Source organism: Sodiomyces alcalophilus (assembly GCF_042370955.1).
Source record: "Sodiomyces alcalophilus JCM 7366 unplaced genomic scaffold ACRALscaffold_4, whole genome shotgun sequence".
In the NCBI taxonomy this organism is placed as follows: domain Eukaryota; kingdom Fungi; phylum Ascomycota; class Sordariomycetes; order Glomerellales; family Plectosphaerellaceae; genus Sodiomyces; species Sodiomyces alcalophilus.
The window spans coordinates 1,965,568-1,992,176 of NW_027263535.1; the positions used below are offsets into that span (position 1 = coordinate 1,965,568).

Consider the following 26,609-nt stretch of genomic DNA (forward strand, 5'->3'; position numbering starts at 1 on the left):
CACATTGTCATGTCGCTGCGATGAGCTTTAATTGATTCGCCAGATGGCCTGGGACATCGTGAGCATCGAAACTGGTACCCATGTGTCTCGTATGTATGCACCCGTCTGCCAAATATCGGGGACGGTAGAAAACTTGCCAGAATATCCCAGTTCCCAGTAATAGAACCCTTCCTGAGCTGGCAAGTGTCGCAGTCTCCCCTTTCCCCGGTTCAGATGGATGCCGAACCTAGGTGCTTGCCCCTGAGAGATTGAGAGCATAGGCGCCTCGAGAAGGGCAGAAGTATGCGCCAGGATTCGGTGATTCAGCGGCCTCCAACCCCCAACCCCGTACATCATGCAGCCCAAATTCGAAGACTTCCTTGCCTTTCCACGTGTGAAATGTTCACCCGCATTCCAGACTCCTGGCCAACGTTCGGAAGGAAGGCATACAAACATAGCACACCACCCCCGTCATAATGCTGCCAAGCTGCAACAAACACAGCACACTCCCCCCCCTTTTCCCCCTTTCCCCGGCATTAGCAGAGGATTCGCCCTAGTACGTTGTATCTGCTGGTCAGACGGCTTGAATGGACCTGCAGATTTCTGCAGCAGAAGGGTGTCCTGGGAATGGCTGACGGTGTCTGGACCTGAGGGAGGTGTGGGAAAGGATCATGGAGCAGGGTGTTTTCCTTCCGCTCTGTTTTGTTACCAAGACCATTAGCGTTTTGGAAGCCATGGACTTTATCGCGGCAAGTTAGAACTGCCTCTTATATTGGTTCGAATCAGAGATGCGTAAGTCGACACAACTGTAGTCACTGCTGCCCCCGGCCAGCAGAACCCTGTGACCACGGAGGCTGAGGCAAAGCTACAGTGAGGTGCTAATATGCCGGACACACGCAATCGCGTCCTAAACGGAGGTTTCCATTTCGCGCACCGCCCATCGATCCATCAGTATCCTATCATCCGACGAGGAGGCTTCGCGAGGAATGCAACGCCGTTGGTGTGAGGGGCTGGGCGGGCAAGACGCGGATGACGAGGGCGCTTAACGGATGATTCCGTCGCGGATGGAATGGAGGCGCCAAAAGTAAAGGGTAAGCGGCAGCTTCGCGGTGGCTACACAGAATAACAACACTGGAGTTGGCTGAGGACAATTGGGCGGATGAGTCGGTGGAAGATGCACGACAGGTAGTCGCAGTACTTGGCACGAATAGTTGTACCTGCGTACCGTAGGTCGCCTGTTTGGCCAATCCACGAACGAGTAGCGGCTTTCTAATCGACGGACAAAAATAGCACGAGTTGACAAAGCATTTGCTTGGTAGGGGACGAAACACGGAAAACTCCGGCGAGACGAGAAAAGCTTGGGAGCCCGTTGTAACCATAGAAAGGTCGGCAGAGTTGGTGTGAATTATATTCTCATACTGTGTGGAGCCCGGCATCTTCGCGGCACGTTACCGACAACTGGAGCCATTGTTAATTAAACGATAAATCTTGGGGATTGCTGCCCTCACTTTTTCCAACGACCATGGAACATGTGGGAAGCGTTTGCAGAATCTGTTCGATTGGAGTCGCGGCGTGGTATAGACTGTACGTTGTATGTACAACGTATAGCGAAGTCGCCGATTCTCATTAGGAGTACATAAACGCCGAGGAAACGGTTCGGTACTAGTGGCTGATAAGGAGACGTGCATCACAATTGGTCAGGATCTGTGTCTCGTCATTCACCCGATACATGTTACCTTACCTTGTACCTAGGTACCTAGGTACCTAAGGTGGTAGCGTGGGGATGAGGAAAAGTCCCGACAGACTCAAACGTCGAGTTCAGTCCAAGTGATTGGTTGTTTTTCGATTGTTGTTTGGCTTGTCCCCTGGCACTCTGGACAATGACATGGGTGGAAAATCAGTCGATTACGGTATTCGACGCTTTCCGAATGAGACATGGGTAATTACGAAGTGTACAGTACCAGACAATTGCTGCTCAGCGACGTGGAGCTGTTCTACCGGGATAAAGTCTGAGAGGTGCGACGTGCCATACAACGTAATTATCGCATATCCCAAGAAGGAAGTACTATGATTGCGCCCTACGGACTCGATATTCCCCTCTTCAAACTGGAAATACCTGAGCGTAGGGCTGTATGGCGATTCATATCCATGCTGGCCAGTGTGATAGGCGACACATCCGCTCACCCGTCTGCAGGCAGCCATACCATACAGCGCATGTAATCGGCTATTCGTAGCAACCTATGAATGGCCAGCCCTATGACGACAGCGACGACCTCTCACTGGGTATGATAATGGAACTTTCCCCATTGGCACAGCCCGCCACCGAGTCTGATCATTTCAAATCAGTACATACGTAAGCATACGTCGGGCGTTTTGTCGACCATGACGGATATTTCCATCGAACTTACATTGTAGGCGAGGAAACAAGCCTTTATTTATGGAACACGGTCGTCCTTAGCTCTCGTGGCTCGTGTGTTGTGAGCCGTAATTGGTCAGGCTGTAGGAACATCTCCTCGCACGCGCCACTTCTCCAGCCGATCGGGACATGACACGACGACACTACAACGACACACACGTTCCCCCACCAGTCAATACAACGTACAAGCCGATACTGAAATAACTTCCACCTATCCATCATACCGCCCCGGCCACGTTAGAGAGGCCCGACTTGGCAGGGCAGGCGGTCGTTGCAAATACTAGGATTGCCACGTTGCTGTAGGATATCGGAATGGTTGCATGGATTGAATTGAATTTTCCCATTCCCAAGTAACCTTCCGGTTAAGACCGCTCGGCTAGATATATGCCGAGTACGATTACATATGTATGTACAAAGTTATAAACGCAGCGGTGGGCACTACGAGAGAGACTTTGAAAAGGAATTTGCCGTGGTTGGTGATGGATGGGCTTTGTGATTGGAGCTTGTCGGTCCCGTTCCCTCCAAACTATGGAAATCTAAATCTGCTTCCTTCGAAGTAGCGTCAACTTAAGCACTTTGGTTTGGGAGGAAGAAACGCTACATGTATTTGCACGTACGATTTGATCGGAAGTATAGATGTAGGTTGTCGGTGTTACGTTGTTGACGGACCTCGACGATGGTTCCCGGACAGTGCGGCCGTGGTTTCACCACCATGGTCCTTGACAGATCAAGTACTTTACCTTGGCCTTGGTCAAAATCTGCTTCGCTGCAATCATCAAGTTGTATCAAGTCGAGTAGAACCGTCATTGTCTGGAATCACAGATAACTCGGCTAAAATCTCTAGCAAAAGTCCGCGTCGACTCCATCTTCCAGTAGCCCGTCGAAGACCTGTCTCCCCCACCTCGCTTCAGACCTCCCCACCTGGAATACAATGGTACAATGGTACCTTTTGACGCCAGTCCCGATTAGGGTGCACCGAAGAGATAGGGCTCGTCGCAGGATAGGTACGAAGTACTTTGTACCTAGGTACATTCCCTAGGTACTGTTTTGGGCTAATTTGACTTGCACTAGGAGCCCGACGGCATTTTGTCCGCCCAAGTCCACCCAGTCCCACGCTCACAAACCGCACAATGCAGACCCCTTTTCTTCCCCTTCTTCCCCTTCTTCCCCCACACCCTCTTTCGATGTCTTCCATGCTCTACTTGGTCGGTCGCGCCCACCCGCGCCCACGCCCTTGGATACTCGGTACACTTCTGTAATTTCAAAAATGTCCTACGGTTTCTTTTTCCCATTCCTCCCCCCCCTTTCTTTTCCATCTCGCCCTGCTACCGGTGAAACTTTAGAGACCGGACGACGTAGATTCCCGTCTTCATCTTTGTCTGCCTCAAGTCCAGGAGCGTAATGTTCCCTTTCTATATTGCGGGGTTCCGCCGACCGCTTCGATGATCGCTGTAACCTTGGATATGCACAAGCGAGGCACTGCACTGCACCGGCTCATCAGTCTGTCCGCTAAGAGTCTGGAGGCGCGTTCGGGTCTCGAAAGATGCCAGCCGGACCTGTTGTCTTGTCAAGTTTTCTGTGACGTTGCTCTTCTGCCCTACGACGACGACTTCTTCCCTCACACCCTACTCCCCACCCCCGATTCTCCCCTCCCCCTTGATCCTTCATTCTTCACCCCCCCCTCCCCTCCCCCTTCATCCTTCTTTAGCACCCCTGTCGACCATTCCCACTCCCACTCCCAATCATCGTTACCCCATGTCAAGCCGCCTTCGTCTATGTACAGGGCCAGGTAACTTACACAGCCCGTCCGTCCTACAAAAGGTACTCCGGGCGGTGGGCATGGGGCAATCCGTACCGGACTCGGTGGTTCTTCTTGGAGGGAGCTCTGCGCAAGGGTGGTTGTTATTTGTTGCTCCAGCCCCATACCGTCGGGACCTGTGCACCACACACTTTACTTGTCTGCCTGCCTTATGACTTATATTTATTGATGCTTCCTCCCCCTTCCCCGTCCATCCCGAATCCAGTCTCTCTCTCTCCATGGCTTGATGTTCGTCCCCTTTTATTATCAGAACTTCAGTCAGCCCCCCTCGACTATTGCCTCATGACTCTAGCTTCTCACCATATCATACATACTACTACCTATTCCTCATGCTAGCCTCTTCTTATCAACCTGACCACCCCGACGTCTACATCCAATTTACTCTTCCCATGTCGATGTATCCCATCCCACCACACCAATACCCCTATGCGGCGGCGCCTCCCCCGCCGCCGACCCGACAGTACTCCAGCCACACTACCAGCAGCGCCTTCAGCAGCTCCGCCAACCCCGATGAAGACTGGACCAAGATCTCCGATCTTGCCGAGAGGCGGAGGATACAGAACCGTATTGCTCAGCGCAACTACCGTACGTACTTATACAGCCTGGCCCCGCGCGATATCTTTTTTTCTCTTTATTTTTCTTTCCTTTCTCCCCAATTGCGGGGTCGTCCCAGCTAACCAGCTATCATTACCACAGGCAAGAAACTCAAGAGGCGTCTTGAAGACCTCGAGAGGCGGGCCGGTGAAGAAGGGACATCCGGATCCGAGAAACAGGTGGAGACAAAGAGCCCTGGTTCGAGCTCCAGCTCGGGCGCCAAGCGACGGCCATCATCAGCATCAGCATCCAAGTCCAGCAACAAGAACTCGGCAACAAAGACACCGGCGGACCAGGGTCAATTCACGCCGCCCATGCAGCAAGATGACGAGTTCCTCATGCCGCCTGCCCATGACGACGGCCGCCAGAGGTCTCACACACCTCCCCTCTTTCCATACGCCCCTTACAACGCCCAGGACGAGATGATGCTAGTCCATGCCTATCCCACGGCCCATGTCTATCCCGCAGCCATGACCACCGCCGAAACCTACCCAGCCTACCTCTCGGCGCCCGCCCCTGTGACGCTGCCGCCGATGAACCACTTCAACGATGCGCTCAAGCGAGAAGAAGCCTACCCGAGCGACGACAGCCTGGCCTACATGAACTACGGGTACATCTCGGGCATGGAGATGCCGGCGCCCCATCCGTACGAACATCCCGAGCCTCATGTGAGTTACCCGCGACCGATAACGCCTCCCGGGTCACGTTGCTGACGGGGACGAGGACCAGACGCCGCCGCTCTCACATTCCTTTGACCACTCGGCCACTTGCTCCGATACCGCCTACGACTATCCTACCACACCGCTGTCCATGCCGGGGTCGCCAGGCATGGTACACCAGTCGTAAATGGAAATCAAGGGGAAAAAAAAGAGACGGACTATATTTGAGATAATTATGACTTGGGATTTCTATGCGATGGAGTTCAGGGACGGGTGGGAGAAATACAGTAGGTTATTGCCCCCGAGGGAATTTTAGCTTATGAATGATATGATATCTGCATGGTTTTGCTCAAAAGCGACTCGAAGCAAGCGTCTCGACGAGGACAATCCTCGGGGGTGGTTCGAGATGAAGGACAACGGTGGTACTTGGGAAATTTGTCTATTCCCTTTATGCAGCCAATGCAGCCGTTCTGCGTGTGTACTATGTTATATTTAGTGTAGCGTACTTGGCTATGATGATGCGATGCAATGCTGTGCCGCACACTATATGTGGACCAGCCAACTGCTGTGCATTAATGGCCACCGAGATGACCGGGGGGTATTGCTTCTTCAACGCCTACACATGTTGATTATAGACAATGTCGCTTAGAAATGTTGACAGGTCGATGGCATTGCTAATCCAGTGTTTTAAGTGTCTACTTGGCATCATTATTAACAAGGCCGAAAGCACCGGCTGCCGATCTAGAGTGGGGCATTTTCGCCGAGTCCCGCCCGGCATACCTGTTCGTCTATTAGTTCGAGTCCGAGGTCCGCTAGAAATGCACTGCTTTCTCCGCATACTGAATTACGAACAAAGTGGAGTAGGATTGGATTGGATTGGATTGTGTCAGAACTGACGATCAGAGGACAGGCCTATTGTTCAGTGTAAATTTAGTATACTCGGAATCCGTGCGGGTCCCGAGCGGAGGGGAGAGGGAACCCGGGCCGACTCGATGACCAACAAAACATATCGTACGTAGTGTAGTAGGTGGAGGGGATACCAAAGTTGTCTCCGACAACTGTTTACAATAGTGTATAACTATCACTTGATGATCGGCCGACCAATAGTTCGGATGGGACATCCTTGAATAGCCCGGGCGATCCACCTAGCTTAAACACACCCGCACTAATGAACAATGAGCTGTCACAACATATGACTGTTGGGGAAGACCAGGCGCAACGTGACAGCTTCCAACACACCAATCCCAAGGCGGAAACCTACCATTGTCCTCTTCTGCATTTCTTTGTACATTCTCAAGAGAAAACGGTTGGTAACAAAAGTTCTTCCTTTTCTCTGGTCGTGTTTTAAGCGCCTTATCCCGGCCACTCGGGAATGTTCCTGAACCCTGCATCGTTCTCTTATTGAGGCTCCTTTCATTCCTTTCCATGACCTCGATTTTGGCTAGTTTGGAGTATAGAAATGCAGAACAATAAAACAATGACAGCAAAAAGCGCGTTGTCCCCCGCTGGGTTCGCCGGGACGAGGCGCGGCTAGCAGACGCCCTAAGATGAATGAACCAAGCCACCATCCCCACTTAGCCGCGCCACAAACGGGACGGGCGGCGACGAATAGGCGCCAACCCGTCTTGGTCTCGTGACATCGTTGACATGTGGCGCGTCGACGCTGGACTCGGCGGATTTCTTTTTTGTTTTCTTCTCCTCGTTGTAACATCAAACTTGACAGTTGGTTCGAAAATCAATCCTCCGACTTCCGCCTACTCAGACACCAACACACACGCCCCCCGTCCCAATGCAGATTGGTCTAATGACCCGAATTACGTTGTTTGTTCTTCAAAGCGCAGCCACGGTCTTTATTTAGTCGGGCTACTTAACTCCGTGGTGCCAGCCGGACTTAGTTTTCAATCCGATAACTATCCTTTTTTTTTTTTTTTCAAAACTTTTCTTCTGCATCGTTCACCGAACAATGAAGAACACCTGGATGGTTCGGAAACAGGTATTGGGCTCGCTCCTCGGCATTGACAAGCCAATCGTCCGAGGCCAGAGATGCTGCGTTTCCGCGCCACGTCGGAGCTGTTCCCTACTAACGACTTAGCGGCCTCGGTCCCTGGTCCATTGTTTCGTCTGTTTTGTTGATACGGAGCATGCTCGACGTCATCCAGTTCGACCCCGGTCCTACCTAAAACCAACCTACTTCGAGGACCTTGCGAGACAAGCTCGAGTCACGGAATGCTCATGAGAAACTATCCCGACGACACCCATTCGCGAAGACCGGGCCCATTTACATATACGGGAATCCCCTCCTCCCTTTTGGAAGACGCGGTGCAAGCGCGCCGTCCTAACTCCACGGCGATGCTTGACATGTATGGCCGAGTGCGCGAGGGACGGGGAAAACCCAAAAGTCTGATATGCAAAGCTCGATAGTCACGTCTGTCATCGAGTGAGTCGGCGTCGGGGACATACAGGAGTCCGTCTTCCGTCCTCCCACGCCGAAAAACAAACGTCGTGTTTTCTTTTCCTTCTTATTTACTTTCGTCCTAATTAGGAACCTTAGACCGAACTTCGTTGAAACTCTGTTGTCAAGCGGCACAGCGAAATATAGTCTCACGATTAGCTGCCCGGCCGCGTTGCAATGCTCCGTACACTAGCAAATAGCCTCAGGGTCGACCCAATCATCAGTCGAGAGCATAATGGGTCGTGGCCCAGCATTTTTCTGTTCTTGCTTGATTCCAATACGTCCCGGTTGTGGCGTCTGCGAGTTGATGGGGCAGAATGGGCGAGACTCCAGAGTGGTTAGCCATCGACATCTAAAGTTACAGAAAACTACGTCAAGCATTTCAATGTTCGGAGAAAAACAGGCTCTCGGAGAAAATTGTCAGTTCATTAGTTTTTTGTTTTTGTTTTCTTCTCGTTTTATTTTTTAATTTTTCCCAATCGCCACGGACCGACTTAGCCGATACGGGCAAGGACCTTCAGCAGATCCCCGGTGACACCCATGGCAGTCACCTCGCCACCGGCGCCGGCACCCTGGACGATGAGAGGGTTGCTCCCATAGCGCTCGGTGTAGAAGCTGATGATGTTATCGCTACCCTTGAGGCCGGCGATGGGGTGGGACTTGTCAAACTTCTCGAGGCCGACCTTGACCTGCTTGGCGGCGACGTCGATGCTGCCGACGAAGCGGACGACCTTGCCCTCCTTCTCGGCTTCGGCACGGGTCTTCTCCATGTCGGCGTCGAAGGCGGGGAGCTTCTCGAGGAACTCGTCGCCCGAGGCGCACGACGCGAGGGCGTCGGGGATCAGGCTCTGGACGGGGAACGAGGTGGGCGACTCGACGGGCAGGCCGGCGAGGCGGGCCAGGATGGTGAGCTTGCGGGCGACGTCGAGGCCGTTGAGGTCGTCGCGCGGGTCGGGCTCGGTGTAGCCCAGGGCCTTGGCGTTCTTGACCTCGGCGGACCAGGAGCCGCCGGCGCCCTCGGTCGGGGCGAAGGTGTTGAAGAGGAAGGACATGGTGCCGCTGAAGACGCCCTCGATCTTGGTGACGCGGTCGCCCGTCTCGACCAGCTCGCGGAGCGTGGAGAGGACGGGGAGCCCCGCGCCGACGGACGACTCGTGGAACACCGAGGCGCCCGACTCGGCCGCCGCGGCGAAGATGTCCTGCCACAGGGCGTACGAGCCGGAAAAAGGCCTTCTTGTTGGGCGTGATGACGTTGATGCCGCGGCGGAGGAAGGCCGGGTACTGGTCGGCCACGTCCTGCGAGCTGGTGTTGTCGACGAGCACGACCTTGTGCGGGGCGGCGGCGAGGTAGTCGGCGACCTGCGCGAGGGACGGGGGCGAGCGGGAGGACGCGGCGAGGGCGTCTAGGGTGCCGTCCAGGGCGATGGGCGAGTAGTCGTCGTTATACAGGGCCTTTTTGCTCGTGGAGATGTAGCAGAGGCTGAGCTTGGGCGAGGGCCGCCGGGTGGCCAGGGATGACAGCTGGGAGAGGAAGCATTTGCCCACACCTCCGGCGCCTAAGGTCGTTGCAAGTCACATGGTTAGCTAGAGGTAAAGAGCGAGATGGATTGCTGGCGCCATAAGTGTTGAGGGGAGACAAGAATGGCGAGAAGAGGGGTGAGAAGAGAGAGAATTTGCCTTACCAATGATGGCGATCAATACCTGCTTGTTTGCGGCAGCCATTTTGTTTGTTTTGTAATCTCGACGAACTTCCAATGAAGATGGCAAAGGAGAGGCAGGCTTGTCGAAACTTCAAATTCAATTGCCCCTCACTACCGACGATGGATTTGGCGGGGTCGATTTATGGCTGCGATGTCGGAGCGACAAGTTCACTGTATGCATACTGTATGGACAGTCCAAGTGGGACCGTTTCACAGTTGCAGTACCGTATATAAATATATAATATACACTGTATGATGTTTACCAAATACACGTACGATTCTTTCATTACCGGCAACACGATGTCTCGTCTCTCAACTCTTCCCCATGTTTAATTGATGCTTCCTGTCAACTCTGACAAACCTTTTCCTATTCGTTCTTGGCTCATTTCACCAATGCGGTTCCTGTGTCGTCATGTCTGGCTTTGCTGGAAGCTCCCCGGCAACTCGAGTCAACACAACTCCCGCGTCTCGGTTCAGCAGGTCGAGGAGGCTCCTGACGATGCACACAATTCGTTATGATTAGTGGATTCATCCCGTGGTCTCATATTCCAGTGTCCTCCCGAGAAACGCTCCCTATACCAACTGATGACTGTCCCATCCCGGAATGCATGGCGCTTCGTACAGTATTCTTGTTTCGTCTCCCCTTGTATTCGTCTCCCAACCCGCCCCGTCCCATTCGCTGGCAGGTATAATTAAATCGATACAGGAAATCATTGTCTACTTGAAGAACGTCTTGACCTTTTCAATCTCATCGTAGCTGCCCATGAAGATGCCCGAACTGTCGTGGATGTGTTCCGGCACAATCTCGATCATGCGCTTCATGTTGTTGTCGACCGCTTGACCGCCAGCTATGCGATTTACCTGTCAGCACGCAATCGAGGGAAAGAAGGAAAGAATGTACAAGTTACGCACCATTCTCAAACACCATGGCCATGGGCGCGCACTCGTAGAGAATGCGGAGCTTGCCCTTGGGACTCTTCTTGTCGGCCGGGTAGGCAAAGATGCCGCCGTAGAGGAGGGTGCGGTAGGCGTCGGCGACCATGCTGCCAATGTACCGCGCGCTGTAGGGCTTGCCGTTGGGCTGGGCCTCCTTGAGGGAGTTGATGTAGTTCTTCGTCCTGTCGTCCCAGTAGAGCGAGTTGCCCTCGTTGACCGAGTAGATGGCGCGGGAGCGCGGGATCTTCATGTCCGGGTGGGTGAGGATGAACTCGCCGACGCCGTTGTCGAGGGTGAAGCCGTTGACGCTGCTGCCCTTCATGGTGATGACGAGCTGGGCCGAGGCGCCGTACATGGTGAAGCCGGCGGCGACGAGCTCGGTGCCCGGCTTGAGGATGTCCTCCTTGGTGGCGGTGGCGTTCTCGGGCAGCTTGTGGATGGCGAAGATGGTGCCGACCGAGACGCCGGCGTCGAGGTTGGAGCTGCCGTCGATGGGGTCGCAGGCGATGGCGTAGCGCGCCCCCTCGTTGCCGCGGAAGAAGATGATGTCTTCCTCCTCTTCCGAGACGAGCATGGCGCACTTGCCCGAGGACCTCATGGCCTCGATGAAGAGGTCGTTGGAGATGACATCGAGCTTCTTCTGCTCGTCGCCGCTGACGTTGGCCGAGCCGGCCAGACCGGTCAGGTTGACTAGGGTGGAGCGGCGGATGTAGTAGGCGATGGACTTGAAGGAGAATTGCAGGGCGTGGCAGAGGAGTCTGTTCGGGGGGGTTAGTGCCGTGATGGGAGATATTTGTGGCCTGGGAACCCGGGGGGGAACCTACGTGAAGTCACCGGTAGCCTCCTTGTGTTTTGTTTGCTCCTCGGTGAGGAACCGGGTGAGGGTGACGATTTGGGTGTTGACCTTTTCGATCTCTGGGGGGGAACCGTTGCGTTGTGTCGACATGATGGGCGAGTTTCTGGGCGGTGCTGGTTGAAGGGCAGGGCTATAGAGGAACAAGAGGGCTCTTCGTGGTGGTTAGATGGAGAACTACAATGACGTTGAGCTTTGTTTCCAAGGTCGATTCGGATATATTCTTAGTGAAGATGTTTGATATGTTTTCATAAGAATGACATGAGTGGGGAGCATGTGTGTATATGTACACTATCTGTACCTATTGACACTTATGTTTCCGACATGTTCCAGACTACCAGACTACTGAAGTACTAGTATGTTGGGTGGGGATGTAGAAGCTTGACAAAAGCCGCGGGTACACGACGTTTTCCCTGCCGGCGGGAGGTCGTATATAATACCCGTATCTTCGGAGTACAGGGACGGCAAGACAGACGATGACGACAGCCAGGAACTGATGGATCGGCAATATGATGTATGTATATATTCGTATGTCTCTACATGTCTGCCCATTGAGTTATTAATAAGGCAAATAAAGGACCAAAGGGACGTAGAAATGCAAACAGGATATGAAAAATCTCAGTCTAGTGTAATGCCCGATGTATGGAATTGCCGGTCGTAACGGTGAGAGCCGGACTGATCCGGTGACGACAAACGATCCCCGGGGCCTACGATAAGCCGCGCCCCTTATCCCCCTTATCCGTTTAGCGGAATAACTCGGCAGACGGCTACTGAAGGGCTAGACGACGTAGAGTAGACAGGCAGCGGGCTAGCTTCGCCTTGCGCCCAGGCTACCTGACTGGTGCTTGGGCGTTTCCGGCCGAGGGCAACCCGAGAAAGAGAAGGCGCCAATCAAGGGCGCGGCTTATCGTACTGGCGAGGATTCCTCGGAAGCGGAAACCCTTGCCAGGCGCGAAGACGCCCGATGTCTCTCGTTGTATCTATCCCGAGACGGCCATACCCCGCAATTCAGACGGGTGAACTAGCGTGACTCCAGTCCCGTGACCCTTGATTCTGCTATTTTATGTAATTCTCTGCAATGCCCTGACGCACTCGCCAAGGTACAGTAAGTATATAATAGAGGAGACCTCTACCTCTACTCGAGCGTGGTGAGTTGGTGGGTTTCAGGACACAGAAGTCTGGGTGGGTTCTGGTTTCTGGCTACCTAGGACAATTTATGCTGTGACGTAATTGGAACGTACAGTGACGAGACAAAACTGTACGAAGTATGTACGAAGTATAAAGTGCAGTTCAGCCACAAATGTAGCCATACAAGCCACATATTCCTGCACCACGCACTCTATTCGTCTACCGGCCTCAGAATGCACGTCACACACTCCACCTCCTCTGCTTTGTCATCTGACACGCGCAGCTACCCCCCCTTCGGGCTTGACTCTCGGTAACTATGTCGGTGGACCTCGGCATGTGCTCCATATCCTCCCCCAACACTCTAGCATTCTGAGCTACCTACCCTACTCCTCCCTAAGCCTACCTCTACAGTCCCGCTCACACGCCAGGGAATGCTCGTGTGTCCGACCGACCTGATTGAATACTAAACCGTCGCAAAGCAAAACTATCCCCCAAAGCATCTTCGAAACGCCCTTTGTAGACGAACCGACGCGCGCAAACCGCTGCGACGCCATCCATCCCACCTTCTTCGACATTTCCACCCGCTCTCCATTGTAGTTGACACGTCGCTGACCTTTCGCTCCCTCTTGCGCCATTTCTGCCTCTCGTCTCCTCCCTCTCGTCTTCCCTCCCGCCTACATCGCGCAACAACTTGTGTCACCACCTCCCCGGGCCCTCCAAAATGGTCGCCAGCACCCTCGTCTACCACCCGTCGGTGGCCCACTACCTCCGCTTCGTCGCCACCACAGTAGGCCGCGACAAGCTCCTCCGCACCCTGCAGTACTTCGCCCGCTTCTACGCCTGGTACCTGTACCGCACCAACGCCGCCGCCTCGCAGGTCGCCCCCTGGGACGCCATCAAGAAGCAGTTCGGCCTGGCCCGCAAGATCCTCCGCTTCGGCAAGAACGTCGAGCACCTCAAGGCCGCCGCCGTCGCCGCCGACGCCGCCCCCTCCATGGACCCTTTCCTCCGCTACGCCGCCATCGGCCGCCAGCTCGGCTACGCCGGATACCTCTCCTTCGACGCCGCTACCCTCCCCGACGCCCTCGGCATCCGCCGCTCCCCGCGCACCAAGACCCTCCAGCGCGAGGCCTACCGCTTCTGGGCCGTAGGTATCATCTGCAGCATCTTCGCACAGCTTTACACCCTCAACCGCCTCCGCCAGCGCCAGGCCCGTGTCGACTTGAAGGAGGCCGAGGGCGCCGTCGAGAGCAAGAGGATAACTCTGTGCGTTTTTTTCCCTTGCTTTTTTCCCTCTTGCCCATGTTCGTGTACAATTCACTAACTCGACCTCTTGCGTGCCTTAGGGAACGAAGCACCAGCAGGATGCAGCTCCTCTGCGACCTCTGCGACTTGACCGTCCCCGTCTCCGGCTTGAACTGGGTCGCCCTCGACGATGGCATCGTCGGCATCACCGGTACCATCAGCAGTCTGGTCGGCATCTATACCCAATGGAAGAAGACGGCGTAAACCCATAACATGAGAGGAAGCACGGCCATATGATATTGGAGGGGCCCTTAATTTGTCACATTGTTCACCCCGATTTCTACATGGTTGCGTTTCTCCTTGTTTATCCCTCTGTCAATAGTCGCTGCTTCGATCAGCACACTCTGGACTCGAGTCAGGGATCCAGATGCCTGTACATAATGCTTGACATTTCCTTTTCCCTTTGCAACGAGCAAAAAACAATTTTGATTATGTGATATTCCCATTCGTTATCGTACATGAAAACATCATTCCATTCCTTGTGTAATCCCACGTTCCACCTGTAGGGAATGACCGGGCCCCGGGGCATCTCGCTAGCGGGAAACCCAGTCATAATAGAGTGGACAGCTGCACGTGGACGATAAAAGTCGTAAGTCAATCGTGGATACGAAGAAAAGCAAAGTTACCGTGCCTTGCGTCGCGACCTGGTAGTGTTTCTGCAATAGTTGGGGTCATATACGAGCCTGGTTGTCCTCTCACCCCGTGGATGTTTGCGTCCCTACCGTCTGGCCATTATTCTGCTGGTACTAGTTCATGCAATCTTCCCCGGCACATGGCGTCGCGTCCGCGTCACTCAGAATCTATGCAGAGTCAAGGAGTGATCCCCAGAGAGGGAAAGTGCGAGCGGAATGGATTTGGGAATGGATTTACCAGTAGCGGCCGCCGCGATCATATTCGCGCGGGTACGGATCACGGGGATATGCGACATCGCGAGGGGGTGGAGGCGGAGGCGGGAAGTCCCGAGGAGGGCGGTCGTAGGGCCGGCCGTTGGCGTAGGGGTCGGGCGGAGGGGGATAGTCTCGGCGGTAAGGATCGTCGTAGCGGCCTCGTGGAGGGGGGGGAGGGTAATCATCCATGGGCCGCCGAGGGGGCGATCGGTAACGAGCTCTGTCGTCGTAGTAATCGCGACGGGGGCTTCTGTCGCGGTATCCCTCGCGGTAGCCGCGCGGGCTGTATCCTCGGGGAGGAGGGCCTCGGCGGTCGTAGTCATCTATGGGAGGGGGATGCGGCCGCCGGAAACCGGGGGACCGAGACCGACCGCGGAAGTCACTTCTAGGAATTTCTGCTTGGGTCTAGAAGCAGGTTAGGGGGGAGGTTTCTCGCTCGCTCGATGGAAACGGACCGAGAAGAATACGTACATCATCGACGCAAGTGACGGGTTTGCCCTTGAACTCCCGGTTGTCAAGCTTCTCAACAGCGGTTTTCAGGTCGGCGGCCGTTTCAAACTCGACGAAGCTAGAAGTCATGTCAGCTCTGTCGAGGCGGGGGAAAAGAGAAAAAAAAATCAAGGTCACCGGAACATACCCACGACCGTGGCCGTCACGGGAGGTTTCCGAATAGACAACGTCGAGGTTGGACTGACGAGCGAAATCTTTGAGGTCCTAACGGAATGATCCAAAGTAAGTTGTAGTCCAGATTGGGAACAGCGTAAGTCGAATACGGGTAGATTTGTCCAAGAGTGAAGCCGCAGGAGGAAGGGAACCAGCCAAGAGACCTCCGAAGCCAGAAGTGACGCAAGTCCACCGTGGGGAGAGACGAGTCCGCTCGCGCCCTGGTCCTCCAGAACAAGGGGGTTTCCGAAGGCGAACAAGGAGAGCGGAGAACACCAGCGAGCGCATAACTTCCCAGCAGCGGGGCGACCGAAGGATTGGAAGCTCGAGGCGAGGCGCACGGACATGATTGTCTCCCTGGAAGCCCCAGGGCCTGGCACCCCATCTGCGGCCGCGTAGAGACAACAAGGGAGAGGAAGGTCCGGGTATCCAGGAATCAAAACGAAACGGAGGGAAAATGTGCCAAACAGACCTGCCAGCTGGTATCGTTGGGGAGTCCCGAGATTTGCATCCGGTATTGGGTGCGGCGAGGACGAGGGGCAGGGCGATCGTGGTAGCCACCAGAACCGGGCTCGCTTTCTCGCTGACGGCTACCGCGGGCAAACTGGACGGTGAGGCGTTGGTTCATGAAGATGGAACCATCTTTCGACAGGGCGGATTAGCAGGTGAGTCCATGACGGGAGAAGATGGTGGGTATAGAATAGAGGAAGCCGGCAACTTTTGCGAGTTGGAAGAGGGACGTACGGAAAGCTGTGAGGAACGAGGCATATCAGCAAGGGTCCTTCCAAAAAAAAAAACCGGGTGTAAAAACTGCAGCAGGTTCAGCTTCCAATCTTACCAGGAACAACATCTCGGGCATCCATGGGATCCTTGTACTCGATGAATGCGTATCCATTCATGAGCTTGATTTCGGTGATTTCGCCAGTTCCATGGGAGGCGAAATGGGCCTCGATATCCGCTTTGGTGGCTGCAGTGGAGATGAAGGTGAGGAGAGTATATATCAGCGGCCGGAATTCCAAGAAGGTGCGAAAAATTGAGGTCTATGGAGACCAACCGGTGCGAGGAAGGTTGCCCAAATAGAGCCTGGTGGCAGAAACCTCGGTCATGATGGGCAGCCGAAGCAGTGGGAATGGGATGAGCGTTTGCTTTCTTTTCTCTCCCTTCCTTCGTTGTTAATGCGTGTCTGTATGTAGTCCGGGGGTGAGCGATGGACAAGACGACGAGGCACAAATGACGGTCAAGAAGACGTCGAGATGGACTCGCTGGCGGTGAGACGTTGGGTGGCCCGTGTGACCTTGGGGGGGTTGGGCAAGAGGCGCGCGCTACCTTTGGGCGTACAAGGAAGGTACCGGTACCTTGGAAGAAGGAACCAAATCCGCGATGGAAACGAGCCGGGTCCTTGGGGAAATCCTACTCCTTGGGGGAGGTGTTTGGCCAAACGAGAGGTGATGCTGTTGGGATCACGGACCTGGGAGATAGATCGAGGAGAAGACGGGAGCGCGTGGGGTGGGGGGGGGGGGGGGGGGGGAACCAAGAACTTGACCTTGCTAGGCGTTCAGGTGAGGTCGGGCAATCACGCCCCACAAGAGCAAGCTTAGAACCAATCACAATCCCCGATATGCTTGGGCAGCGCCAGGTGCCGATGCAGCTGTGGTCTGTGCATTGACTTCTGGCTTAGCTAATACTTTTGGACCCACTTCTCCTTTACGCGACATAAAGGAAAATAAATAAAAATAACAGTAAAATAAAATCAAATAAAATAAAAATAAAAACAACCTCCGATGCATCTCCTGGTTGCCCACCGAGTATACGATGGTAGCATAACCCTTTGGACGGTAGAAATTGGCAATCTACTTTCCGAGGAGAGCACGAGAGTTCTTTCAGCTTCACGAGAACAACTGGAGGAAAGCTGGCCTTGACTCCTCAACCTTAACGGCTTCCAAGTCCCTGCGCCTCTCGTCCCGACAGCCTATATCCTCGACCTTGCATTGAATATATCAGTACATGAACCTGTCTTGTTAGAAAGGACCAATCCTCAATCGACGAGGGGATAGACAAGCTGTTCACGGGAGACTGGTAAGACTACACCTTGCTACCCAGAAGACCATCGCATCACTTATCCTGAGCCTCACGCAAATCCATGCCTCAAGTCAATTCTTCAGCAGAGCCACGCTCTGGAATGGAAACGAGCCTTTCGTGGTCTCATACGCTCCATCTTTATTACTATAGTCTTGTTTATTCGCTCAAGTCCATTCCTCGTCCGTAGCATTTGCACGCTTATTTCCCCTTCAAACAAAACGCCCTCCCAAAGCATGCATTGTGTTCGCCACAACGCCGTCCATGCAGTCCATCAGAGATATACAGTGTCCAACTAGCCGGCAGGCGTCTTCCGTTCAAACAGAACCTCCACGATTTCGTCCATCAGAGTAAAAGCCAGGTGCGCACTAAACATTCGGTAGTCAGTCAAAATGTGTTCCAACGTAGACGGGACCCATAGAATCAAGGATAGATGTGTACTTGAGCCTCGAATTGTTCAAGGTGGCAAAGATCCGCCGGCTGGCCGCCTGCGCGTTCGCTCTCCCCACCACATTCCCCGCCACGTCGGGCACCAGCGTCGCCAGCATCACGCTGGCCTCGGTCCGGCTCTTCTTCTTCTCCGACGCGCTCCGCGGCGCCTTGTTCCGCCGGACCTGCCCGCCGGGCCAGAGCATGTCCCGCACGAGCCCGACGTACCGGAGCAGCGCCTCCTCCTGGACCAGCACCCGGACGTTGTCGCGCACCTTGCGCTCGATGGTGCCCCCCAGCAGCTGCTGCAGCACCACCACCACCGCCCGGCCCCGGAGCCAGTTGTTGCCCCTGTTCAGCTCGAAAACCTCCAGGAAGATGTCGCAGATGGGCTTGATAAACGGCTCCAGCTCCTTGTCCTCAAAGGCGTTCAGCTCCGCCTCGGCCTCGGCCGCGCTCGTCCCGTCCTCGCCCACCGGCAGCGGCATCGCGTTGAGCTGGTTGGTCGCCGCCGCGATGAGGTTCTGCCCCGCCAGCGACAGCTGGTCCAGCACGGGGATGTTGCCGAGGATATCCTCCATCCCGTCCGTCACCGAGTCGTACAGCCGCGTCATCATGTCCTTCTTGTCCTCGCGGTCCAGCAGGTCCCGCCCTTGCGCGATGGCGCTCTGCGACAGGAACGCCCGCAGCTCGCGGCTCCGGCAAACCTCCGGCAGCAGGAGCAGCTCGCGGAGGTAGCTTTCCAGGGCCGCTCGTCGTTTCCGGAGGAATTCGCTCTGGAACTTCATCACCACCCGCCGCCGCGGAAAGTCGAGGTTCCTGACCGACGGATAATGCGACCGGAGCTTCTGGTGCAGTTCGTGGAATTCGCTGTACCGCCGCGTGACGGTCCACGTCGCCGCCGGCATCTTCTCCCCCGCGTCCCTCTGGACCTCGACCACGTATAGCACAAACTCTCGCCCGTCGTCCTCGCTGCCCACCTGGATCGACTTGATCTTGATGGTCGACCGCCCGTAGAGGCTGTTGTCGCTCTCTTGAATCACGTATTGTTGCCTCTGCAGCTCCTTGCGGCGAATTTCCCTCTGCAAGCTAGCCTTGGACTTTTTGAGGATCCGCAGTTCCGCCGTGTTGTTCGTCAGCTCCGCCTTCTTGGTGAGGGAGTCGACTATGGCGTCCTGGGCAAACAGCTTGTCAATGTCGTTCGACAAGGCTGTAATGGCTTCTGCCAAGCCGAGGTCTCCTGGTGCCGCTTCGTGGACCTGGTCTTCGTCGTCATCATCCCCGTCGTCGTCCTCGAGATCGTCCTGCCCCTCCGATATGTACCGATCTTCGTCACCGAACAGGTCGTCATCCTCAAACACCCCAATGCGAGATGCGGCACTCACGAGTCCTAGCGATGACAAGCTTGGTTTCTCGCCGTCCTTGCTGGTAGACTGCGTCATCTTCCCCGTGTCTATTGATTCTCTGATAGATTCGCCATCGGCGGAGAATAGACTCGCCGACATGGCTTCTTCGCCGCCGAATAGAGACTCGCGGAACTCCTCGGCCGTCTTTGGCCGATCTCCATCCTCCATGATGTTGCTCAGCGCCTCTTCCATCGCCTGGACGATTCGGCTATCCGGCACGTTCTGGGCAAAACCATCTTGGTCTAAGCTTTGAACCGAGTCCGCAAGCCCCTCATTATCCAGGTCATCGTCATCGAAGAGAGGATTTGGCGCGCTGTCGTCGAAGGAGCGCCGCGCACCGAGAGATTCGACGGTAGCGGCATTCGCACTGAGCGATTTCAGGTCCGACGCTGATCCGGCGCGTTTCGCCTGTTGGTAGGCAAGCCGGGGAGCCAGCCGTGGGACCGGTCGCGGCTTGTTCTGGCTGCCCTGGGAAGACTGGGACATCGTCCGAGGCTGGGCGAACCGGGCGTTTGCTTGCTCCAGCCCCGCTTCGGACGCCGCGCCGGGAACCGGAGAAGGCATGGCTGCGGCTTCTCGTGAAGCAAGGCATTTGTAGAACAGGTCCGACTTTTTAAAGCCCGGGAAGTATTTCACCTGCATCTTCTCCAGCACAGCCGACTGAGCCCTCAGGATGGCCCGCCGCGCCTTATAATACTGCTCCGGCGTTGCCTTCCTCCCCGCGTCGAGGAACGCTCGTACCTCGGCCCGGGCAGCCGGCGAGACATTGAGTTCCGGTTTGGACAGGTAGGCCTGGTGGATCTGAGCCAGGTCGAGACGGTCCGCGTCCGTCCACATGGGCAGTTGGGGAGGTAATTGCTCGTCATTTGCCTCCTCGTCCTCCAGGGGATTCCTAAAGCCATCGACGACGAGCCAAAACTGAACCAACGATAGGACGCGATGCCGATCCATAAACTCCATAAAGTACGATAGGCCGGCCGAATCTCGGAGGAGGTCGACAAGCGGTGCGTTTTCGAGTTTGGACGTCCTGGGACCTGGCGGAGCTGGTGCCACGGCCGGCGGAGGTGCGCGCCGATCCCCGCCAACGGCAAGGTAATGAACGCGCTGGTCCAAGAGGCGCTTTCCCATGTCCAGCCGACGAAGGTAGACTTGGTCCTGATTCTCCTGCTGCGAGTCGCGTTTCAGTTGGCTGGCTACTTCGCTCCGCAAGCGCCGAGCATCCGACAGGTTGTTGACTCTTCGGATGGCCCGGATAAACTTTTCAAACTTGCGCTCGCTGTCGCCGGCCACGAGGCGCGGGATGATGGCGGCCTTGCCGGACCTCGGGGTGGGGGAGGCATGCTGATCCAGAGCGGCCCTCAGCTTCCGGACGGTCGACCGGTCCTGCAACATGGAGCGCCCCAAGTTTTCCATAATCTGGTTCCAAGTATCGGGCTCCGCCAGCGCCTGCATGACGGGGAAGAGGACAGCGCAGGAGACGAGTTCGCGAACGATGATGGAAACCGCCCGGCTCGCCAGGAGGTTCTCGGGGAGGACTTGGGGAAGAATGTCGGAGACGAGGTTGCGTAAATAGTCTTGCTGGACGAGCTTCATATCGGAAAAGGCCAGGGAGGCGGCGGGGTGTAGTTTTCCGTCCTTGTATTTGGAGGCAATCGCGAGGTCTAGTTCCTCCGACTCCGTGACGGATCGATTGAGTTTCCGCCCGCGAACCGCGCGCTCTGCATCGCTAAAGTCCCTAAAGTGTGTCGTCAGGATGGGGACCAGTCGGCTCGTGACGACGTCGGCCAGGTCGAGCCCCGCTAGGCGGTCTCCGATGTTGTTGAGGGCGATGCGCACAACCTTGTCGACCTGGTTGGGGAACACGGGGTCCTTGCTTATATTGCCGTACCATGACACCACAAAGTCGCGAACCACCAGGTGCAGGAGCTGGTCGAGGGCATTGGAGACGCTGGGCGAGTCGGCGTAGAGGGGCGTCCTCACGTAGGCGTGTCGGTTCCGTAAGCTCGCCGTGTCGGCTTTCCAAGTGTCGGGGGCGAGGAAAGCGACGCCGTTGGGACGCGGGGATCGATGCCGTGAGGTCAGCCGGGAACCGCGGGACGTGATGAGGACGGCGGCCAGGGAGCCCAGCGTCGCGATGACGAGGCCGGCGACGAAGGCATGACCGGCCCACCGCAGCGCAGGGACCCAGCTAACGGCGTAGCCCCAGGCGACGAAACATGCGATCCCAGCAAGGATTAGTTCCCTTCTCTGGAGGGCCATATTCCGAGGAGCCTGGGTGGAACGGGTCGCTGCCGCAAGCACATGGCGTGTCGAAGGGGTGAAGGAAGGGTTGGCCTTCTGACGTCGGATTGGGATAATTAGAGAGTCGTTGTACCTTGGTGAGGTGGCTTGGAGGAAGTACGAAGTACACCTCTCCAGGGATTAAATACGTTAGTTTGTGACTTGGTCCCATAACCCAAGCGATCATTGGTTTACAGCGCCGATCGGTATCTTTCCATACAAATTTGTATGGAGAGGTACAAAGCAGTATGACGGTATGAGACTAACGTTAATCAGGTAAATAACAACTAAAGCTATCACCACTTCCTGCCTATCAACGAACAGCCTCCCGTACGCCTGCCTCAGGTTATTAAGAGGGATGGCGGTGATACAGACTATTAATGGTCTTGAGTTAAGGAACTGAAAACTTGAATAAGTATATGTACTTTCTGTCACTAGTGTTTCCCTTATATTTAATTGTATCTATACCTGCGGGGCTAGTGCCGATCCCTAACCAGTCATATCATATTGTATACAAACTAACGTATTTAATCCCTGGAGAGGTGTACACCTAGGTACCTACGTTATTATGTACTGGTCTTATCGATAACCGAACGAAGCCCACATGTACTTTGAAGCTTCCACCGAAGATGTACTCCGTACTAGTTCGACACAATTCTCACAGTGTCGTCATGTTCATAAATCTTATTCAAATCCTTAATATGGCCTGCTTGACAACGCCTATAGGTGACTGGCCATCACCACGGGGGATCTTCAACCCTGCGGAAAAGCGCAACGAATTTGGGCCCGCTATTCCTCTCCACCTTTTTCCCCTCTTCTGTCTCCCTCTTCATCACCTCGACGCAGGGGTCCGCCGCCTCCTCCTCGGGCGATATCCGTTCGAACGAAGGGTGGGCTTCCAAATGCTCCACCATCCACTCATGCAGCGACTCGACGTCGGTAATGGTGTACACGATGCCACCGGGCCGCAGCGCGTAGGCGTACTCCGAGTTGAGGGTGGTTGACACGATCCTCGCCTTGTGTTTGCGAACCTTGAAATGCGGGTCGGGGAAGCAGATGAAGATCTTGGACAGTTGCCCTTTTCGGAAGAAGTTGGGCATGAACTTCATGGTATTGGCCCGGAGACAGGCAATGTTCTGGTATAGGTTCGCTCCCTGATTCTGAGCCCGTAGCGCCCGTATGCGATCTTGGACGAAATGGGTGACTTGTACTCGGATTTCGAGGCCTGTCCAATACACAAATGTCAGAAATTTCCAATGCCACATGTCCAACGTCAAGCGCCTGCCGGGCATGACAGGAGCGAAACGCACCGAGGATGAGACTGTCGGGGAGGAGGGGCGCAAGTGCGACGAGCAGCCCGCCAAAGCCACAGCCGATATCCACAACCTCGACATCCTTCGTCAACGGCCTCGGCGCGGTCAAGGTAGATGGTGTGTCGGTTTGCTGTGCCTCGCTGGTGTCGGAGGGGTTCGGGGCGACAAAGGCTGGATAGTAGGTCGACCAGTCCATGTCGTCGGGGCTGGCCGGGCTATAGACGGTGCCAAAACCCAGTCAGCAAGAAAGGCCCTTGGTGGCCGGAATTGAGCGTACTCAACTATGACAAGTGATGGTCTGAGAAGGGGTTGGCATGAGCTCGTTGCCGGTAGAATTTCTTCCTGGGCATCTCGGGGTTCTTCTCATTGCGAGAATTGCGCCAGTCTGCGCGCTTTTGCGCTTTGGTCATGCCTCGCCCCATGGTTGAAGAACAGTTCAGGATTCGTCTCTTTCAGTGTCGAGGTATGTAGGTACGAGACTGTGATATTGGCGTTCAGGGCTGGTTATGAGGTAAGCAGATTGGGAGTTCCGTCTGTTGTTCTTGAGTGGAGGGGCATTTTTTTCTCTAGCTGGGGTAGCAGCATTGCCTCATCCAGAAGGCGGTGACGGCGCAATGAGTACATGACCGTTGCAGGTACCTGAAACTCCTAACACTGTGGATCCAGACTTGGGATGGACTGCGTGCGAACGGCCGGACGTACGAAGTACATACAGTGGGTTGATGACTTCTCATCAGTTCATAAGGTTACACTTCGTACTATTCCCCATCTCGCCAAGGCAACTCCAAGCTATCACTTCACTATGCATCAGGCGTGGTAAAAAGGATTACGAATGCTCCGTCCTTCGTCAGACATCGAACCTGGCCACGTGGAAGCCCGAAATACAAAGGGAATCCGGTAGGGCCTGAAGCTTCACACCTCGGTAACCCATGGCCATGCGGAAAACGAAAGGCCGAGCACCGACGATTTACCAATAATCGATTCGCGCCATTCTCATCTCTCGGGGACGACTGTGCAGTACCAGTCACGGGGACCAAGTTTTATAGCATTATAGGATCTGCGACGGCGTGTGCAGAATCAGTCCAGCCACTCAACCAACCGCTCGACCAAAGCTACCTTACACAAACACAGTCTTGGACGCAGCACAAGACGGGTCGCCAAAGTCCACCAGACAGACAGGCCATGGAGACGGGCCATGGTAACCAGGAGAGCTCATGGCTCGGCGGCCTCATGGACTACGCCATGCTTTCGTCGGAGCATCCTACGATCGTCAGGTACATCTCGGGCTTTTTCGTATGTGTATTCCCCGCCCTCCCTTTACCTTTTGAACATCAACCGATATACCGGAGCAACTCGTACATGCTTTAGATCTTCGCAGCAAATGCTGACGGGACTTAAGATTCTACTGGGCTTCCTCTTCGTCCTCCCAGCCGTGTTCTTAATCCTACTGGATATCGTCCTCTGGGTCGGCAGGACGTTTTGGATCAGCGTTGTTCGCTGGGATGAATCACCTGAGCAGCTGGTAGAGGCAGATCGGGAGGTGTCCAACACAGACTTGGGCTCGGAACGCGCCGTTGAAGATGCCGATGCACCGACTGCAGTGCAGCCCCCGGACGGTAGCCAGGCGGTCCGCAGGCGAGAAGCTCCGGCCATAGGAGAAAGAAACAACTCTCCAGTTTCCGGCTAGCCAGAGTCATTGTTCCAATGTAGATGAGATCCTGGGAGTTTGTGGAGGTTGGGTGAGAGGGAAATATGCGCTGTGATCACTATATCCTCTTAGGGCAGCACCTTTTATGCCTTGGGGGTTACCTGAAGCTAATGTACTAATGAACAACCAAGTTAGTGCAGTTCGCTCATTGTATTTTTTTTCTTCTTTTTGGTCTTTGAAAAGTCCGTCTTATTTGCCAATCGCTTTAGAACATCAAAGTCGATGACCGCCTCTCTGAAGCTCTAGCGGTTGGGGCGCAGACAGACAACGGTGGGATACAGTGGCTCGACAGTTGTGTTAGGAGCTAGAGATGCAATCACCAACGGTACAAGTACAGGTACATCCGCCCTAAACTTGCCCCACAAGTGGCTGTGCGGAACCCAGTATTCGTACTGAGGTAGAGGCTCAAGATTAAGCTCTCCCGATATCCTCTGAAGCAACCTCTCCAGCAACTACACTAGCATCGAAAACTCAACTACTACTCGCGACGCACCGCCTACTACAAATACCTGATGCGCTGATTTCTCAACAACTCGCATGTCATTTCATATCGCCACGTCCAACCCACATCGCCATGCCTCAAGACCCGAACCTCTACGGGCAACCTCCGCCCAAGAAGCGCAAGAACAACATAACCCTCTCGAGCTCCCTCGACTTTACAGCCCAACTTACCTCCCTCATATCGAACCCTTCCTCTCCCTCAGCCTCCAACACTTCCGCGGCCCGACCCCGCCCTTCGAAACAACAAAAGGATGACATCTTCAGCTCCCACAAACCCAAGAGCCGCGCATCGTCCGGCAAGAAGCGTGCCTCCGAAGACGACAACAAACTCGTGCTGAAAAACGCCCCCGCCCAAGACGAGGCAGAGACCCTCGCCCGCGCCCGGCGGAAGATGGAAGAGAAGGCCCGTCTCTACGCAGCGATGAAGCGAGGAGACTACGTTGCCAAGGAGAACGAGCAGGCGCCCCTCATCGACTTTGACCGCAAGTGGGCCGAAGGCGAAGCCCAACGCCGCGACACGGGGGAAGCATCCAGCTCTGGCACCGACGACGATGACGACTCCGATTCGGGCGGCGACGACGAGGACAAGGCGGCAGCAGCGGCGGAAATCATCGAATACGAAGACGAGTTTGGGCGCCTACGCCGCGGGACACGCGCCGAAATTGCCCGCCTCGAAAGGCAACACCGCCGGGGCCTTCTCAGCGCCGAAGAGCTGGAGCGCATGTCGGCCCGGCCGGCGGCCCCGGAGAACCTGATCCGCGGCGACGCGATCCAGACGCTCGCCTTTGCGCCGGAGGACGCCGAGAAGATGCAGGAGCTGGCGGCGCGGCGGGACCGCAGCCCCACGCCGCCCGAGGCGAAGCGCTACGACGCAGACAGCGAGGTGCGCGTCCGCGGCACCGGCTTCTACAAGTTTAGCAAGGACGAGGAGACCCGCGCCGAGGAGATGCGCAGCCTGGACGAGGAGAGGCGCCGCACCGAGGATAAGAGGGGCGAGCTGGACCACCGCAAGGCTGCTAGGCGGCGCGAGATTGAAGAACGGCGCCGCAACCTCGAGGAGAGGCGCGCCAAGAGAATGGCTGACAGCTTTCTGGAGGGCTTGGCTGCCGATATAGGAAGCACGGAGAACGAGGCACGGGATGAAAAGGGGTCATAGGAAGCGAGAGACGTTAGCATAAGTTGTGTCCACGGCGCATATTAAATCACTTGATAGTACTGGGAGATAGATACCCCCACGAACGATTACGATCCAGAAAGAGAGGGTCTGACATTCGTCGCGCATAAGATAAGTGCATTGATATATCTCTCTCTTCGTATCCAAAAAACGACGTCTATCATGGATGAGGCAGTCAACAAATAGGCAAGAAATACCTAACAGATGGAAGAAAAAGATCCATCCAATCGCCCACTCTCCGTAGAACAGGGCTCACTCCCGCATGCGCTCCTTTTGGTGCCAGTGTCTCGGAAAAGGATATCGTCCATCGTCCGCAATACCCAAAGCAACA

General features: G+C 55.3%; 9 protein-coding genes across 9 annotated transcripts; 4 read left to right on the forward strand and 5 right to left on the reverse strand.

Moving 5' to 3' along the window:
• Nucleotides 1-7: 7 nt before the first annotated feature.
• ACRALDRAFT_210970 (uncharacterized protein) lies at nucleotides 8-2,181 on the reverse strand (the record flags this gene model as incomplete). Its single annotated transcript, XM_071023434.1, has 14 exons — nucleotides 8-48; nucleotides 102-363; nucleotides 387-466; nucleotides 560-718; nucleotides 787-844; nucleotides 876-935; nucleotides 973-1,081; nucleotides 1,112-1,214; nucleotides 1,262-1,397; nucleotides 1,427-1,437; nucleotides 1,488-1,561; nucleotides 1,671-1,689; nucleotides 1,744-1,852; nucleotides 1,936-2,181. 14 exons carry the CDS (start codon nucleotides 2,179-2,181, stop codon nucleotides 8-10), a joined length of 1,467 nt encoding a protein of 488 aa, XP_070874892.1.
• A 38-nt stretch (nucleotides 2,182-2,219) lies between these two features.
• Nucleotides 2,220-3,812, forward strand: ACRALDRAFT_210969 (uncharacterized protein; the record flags this gene model as incomplete). The annotated part of the gene is made up of 12 exons (XM_071023433.1): nucleotides 2,220-2,332; nucleotides 2,395-2,426; nucleotides 2,462-2,631; nucleotides 2,699-2,745; nucleotides 2,813-2,867; nucleotides 2,898-2,956; nucleotides 2,988-3,093; nucleotides 3,122-3,184; nucleotides 3,218-3,267; nucleotides 3,307-3,353; nucleotides 3,470-3,508; nucleotides 3,809-3,812. Coding segments are annotated over 12 exons (785 nt in total), but the record flags the coding sequence as incomplete, so codon positions are not given.
• Nucleotides 3,813-4,136: 324 nt separating this feature from the next.
• Nucleotides 4,137-5,947, forward strand: ACRALDRAFT_2034858 (uncharacterized protein). The gene is made up of 3 exons (XM_071020768.1): nucleotides 4,137-4,799; nucleotides 4,911-5,476; nucleotides 5,538-5,947. The coding sequence occupies exons 1-3, from the start codon at nucleotides 4,544-4,546 to the stop codon at nucleotides 5,652-5,654; spliced, it is 939 nt and encodes a 312-aa protein (XP_070874894.1). The 5' UTR covers nucleotides 4,137-4,543; the 3' UTR covers nucleotides 5,655-5,947.
• A 2,378-nt stretch (nucleotides 5,948-8,325) lies between these two features.
• On the reverse strand, nucleotides 8,326-9,641 carry ACRALDRAFT_1082059 (uncharacterized protein; the record flags this gene model as incomplete). Its single annotated transcript, XM_071019250.1, is given in 3 exon segments — nucleotides 8,326-9,118; nucleotides 9,135-9,475; nucleotides 9,602-9,641. 3 exon segments carry the CDS (start codon nucleotides 9,639-9,641, stop codon nucleotides 8,414-8,416), a joined length of 1,086 nt encoding a protein of 361 aa, XP_070874895.1. The 3' UTR covers nucleotides 8,326-8,413.
• Nucleotides 9,642-9,800: 159 nt separating this feature from the next.
• On the reverse strand, nucleotides 9,801-11,979 carry ACRALDRAFT_1064148 (uncharacterized protein). Its single transcript, XM_071016911.1, has 3 exons — nucleotides 11,380-11,979; nucleotides 10,532-11,313; nucleotides 9,801-10,467 (listed from the first exon to the last, which is right to left on the reverse strand). The coding sequence occupies exons 1-3, from the start codon at nucleotides 11,499-11,501 to the stop codon at nucleotides 10,337-10,339; spliced, it is 1,035 nt and encodes a 344-aa protein (XP_070874896.1). The 5' UTR covers nucleotides 11,502-11,979; the 3' UTR covers nucleotides 9,801-10,336.
• Nucleotides 11,980-13,257: 1,278 nt separating this feature from the next.
• ACRALDRAFT_2103663 (uncharacterized protein) lies at nucleotides 13,258-14,045 on the forward strand (the record flags this gene model as incomplete). Its single annotated transcript, XM_071023149.1, has 2 exons — nucleotides 13,258-13,802; nucleotides 13,883-14,045. 2 exons carry the CDS (start codon nucleotides 13,258-13,260, stop codon nucleotides 14,043-14,045), a joined length of 708 nt encoding a protein of 235 aa, XP_070874897.1.
• A 662-nt stretch (nucleotides 14,046-14,707) lies between these two features.
• ACRALDRAFT_2027532 (uncharacterized protein) lies at nucleotides 14,708-16,497 on the reverse strand (the record flags this gene model as incomplete). The annotated part of the gene is made up of 7 exons (XM_071020470.1): nucleotides 14,708-15,133; nucleotides 15,200-15,296; nucleotides 15,366-15,442; nucleotides 15,864-16,033; nucleotides 16,136-16,141; nucleotides 16,230-16,358; nucleotides 16,446-16,497. 7 exons carry the CDS (start codon nucleotides 16,495-16,497, stop codon nucleotides 14,708-14,710), a joined length of 957 nt encoding a protein of 318 aa, XP_070874898.1.
• A 1,353-nt stretch (nucleotides 16,498-17,850) lies between these two features.
• On the reverse strand, nucleotides 17,851-23,305 carry ACRALDRAFT_1033692 (uncharacterized protein; the record flags this gene model as incomplete). Its single annotated transcript, XM_071014953.1, has 4 exons — nucleotides 17,851-21,636; nucleotides 22,341-22,807; nucleotides 22,893-23,110; nucleotides 23,178-23,305. 4 exons carry the CDS (start codon nucleotides 23,303-23,305, stop codon nucleotides 17,851-17,853), a joined length of 4,599 nt encoding a protein of 1,532 aa, XP_070874899.1.
• A 392-nt stretch (nucleotides 23,306-23,697) lies between these two features.
• On the forward strand, nucleotides 23,698-26,260 carry ACRALDRAFT_1093951 (uncharacterized protein; the record flags this gene model as incomplete). Its single annotated transcript, XM_071019699.1, has 9 exons — nucleotides 23,698-23,708; nucleotides 23,771-23,907; nucleotides 23,977-24,188; nucleotides 24,274-24,570; nucleotides 24,606-24,634; nucleotides 24,744-24,753; nucleotides 24,813-24,873; nucleotides 24,905-24,940; nucleotides 25,053-26,260. The coding sequence occupies 9 exons, from the start codon at nucleotides 23,698-23,700 to the stop codon at nucleotides 26,258-26,260; spliced, it is 2,001 nt and encodes a 666-aa protein (XP_070874900.1).
• Nucleotides 26,261-26,609: the final 349 nt, after the last annotated feature.

Excerpts from the sequence above, each read along its gene's own strand:
- ACRALDRAFT_1064148 (XM_071016911.1), bottom strand. The coding sequence starts at position 11,501 with ATGTCGACACAACGCAACGGTTCCCCCCCAGAGATCGAAAAGGTCAAC. Across the intron at positions 11,314-11,379 it reads GAGGCTACCGGTGACTTCAC|ACTCCTCTGCCACGCCCTGC; the intron begins GTAGGTTCCCCC and ends CCCCCCGAACAG. Across the intron at positions 10,468-10,531 it reads GGCCATGGTGTTTGAGAATG|CTGGCGGTCAAGCGGTCGAC; the intron begins GTGCGTAACTTG and ends TAAATCGCATAG.
- ACRALDRAFT_2034858 (XM_071020768.1), top strand. The coding sequence starts at position 4,544 with ATGCTAGCCTCTTCTTATCAACCTGACCACCCCGACGTCTACATCCAA. Across the intron at positions 4,800-4,910 it reads TATTGCTCAGCGCAACTACC|GCAAGAAACTCAAGAGGCGT; the intron begins GTACGTACTTAT and ends TCATTACCACAG. Across the intron at positions 5,477-5,537 it reads ACGAACATCCCGAGCCTCAT|ACGCCGCCGCTCTCACATTC; the intron begins GTGAGTTACCCG and ends GACGAGGACCAG.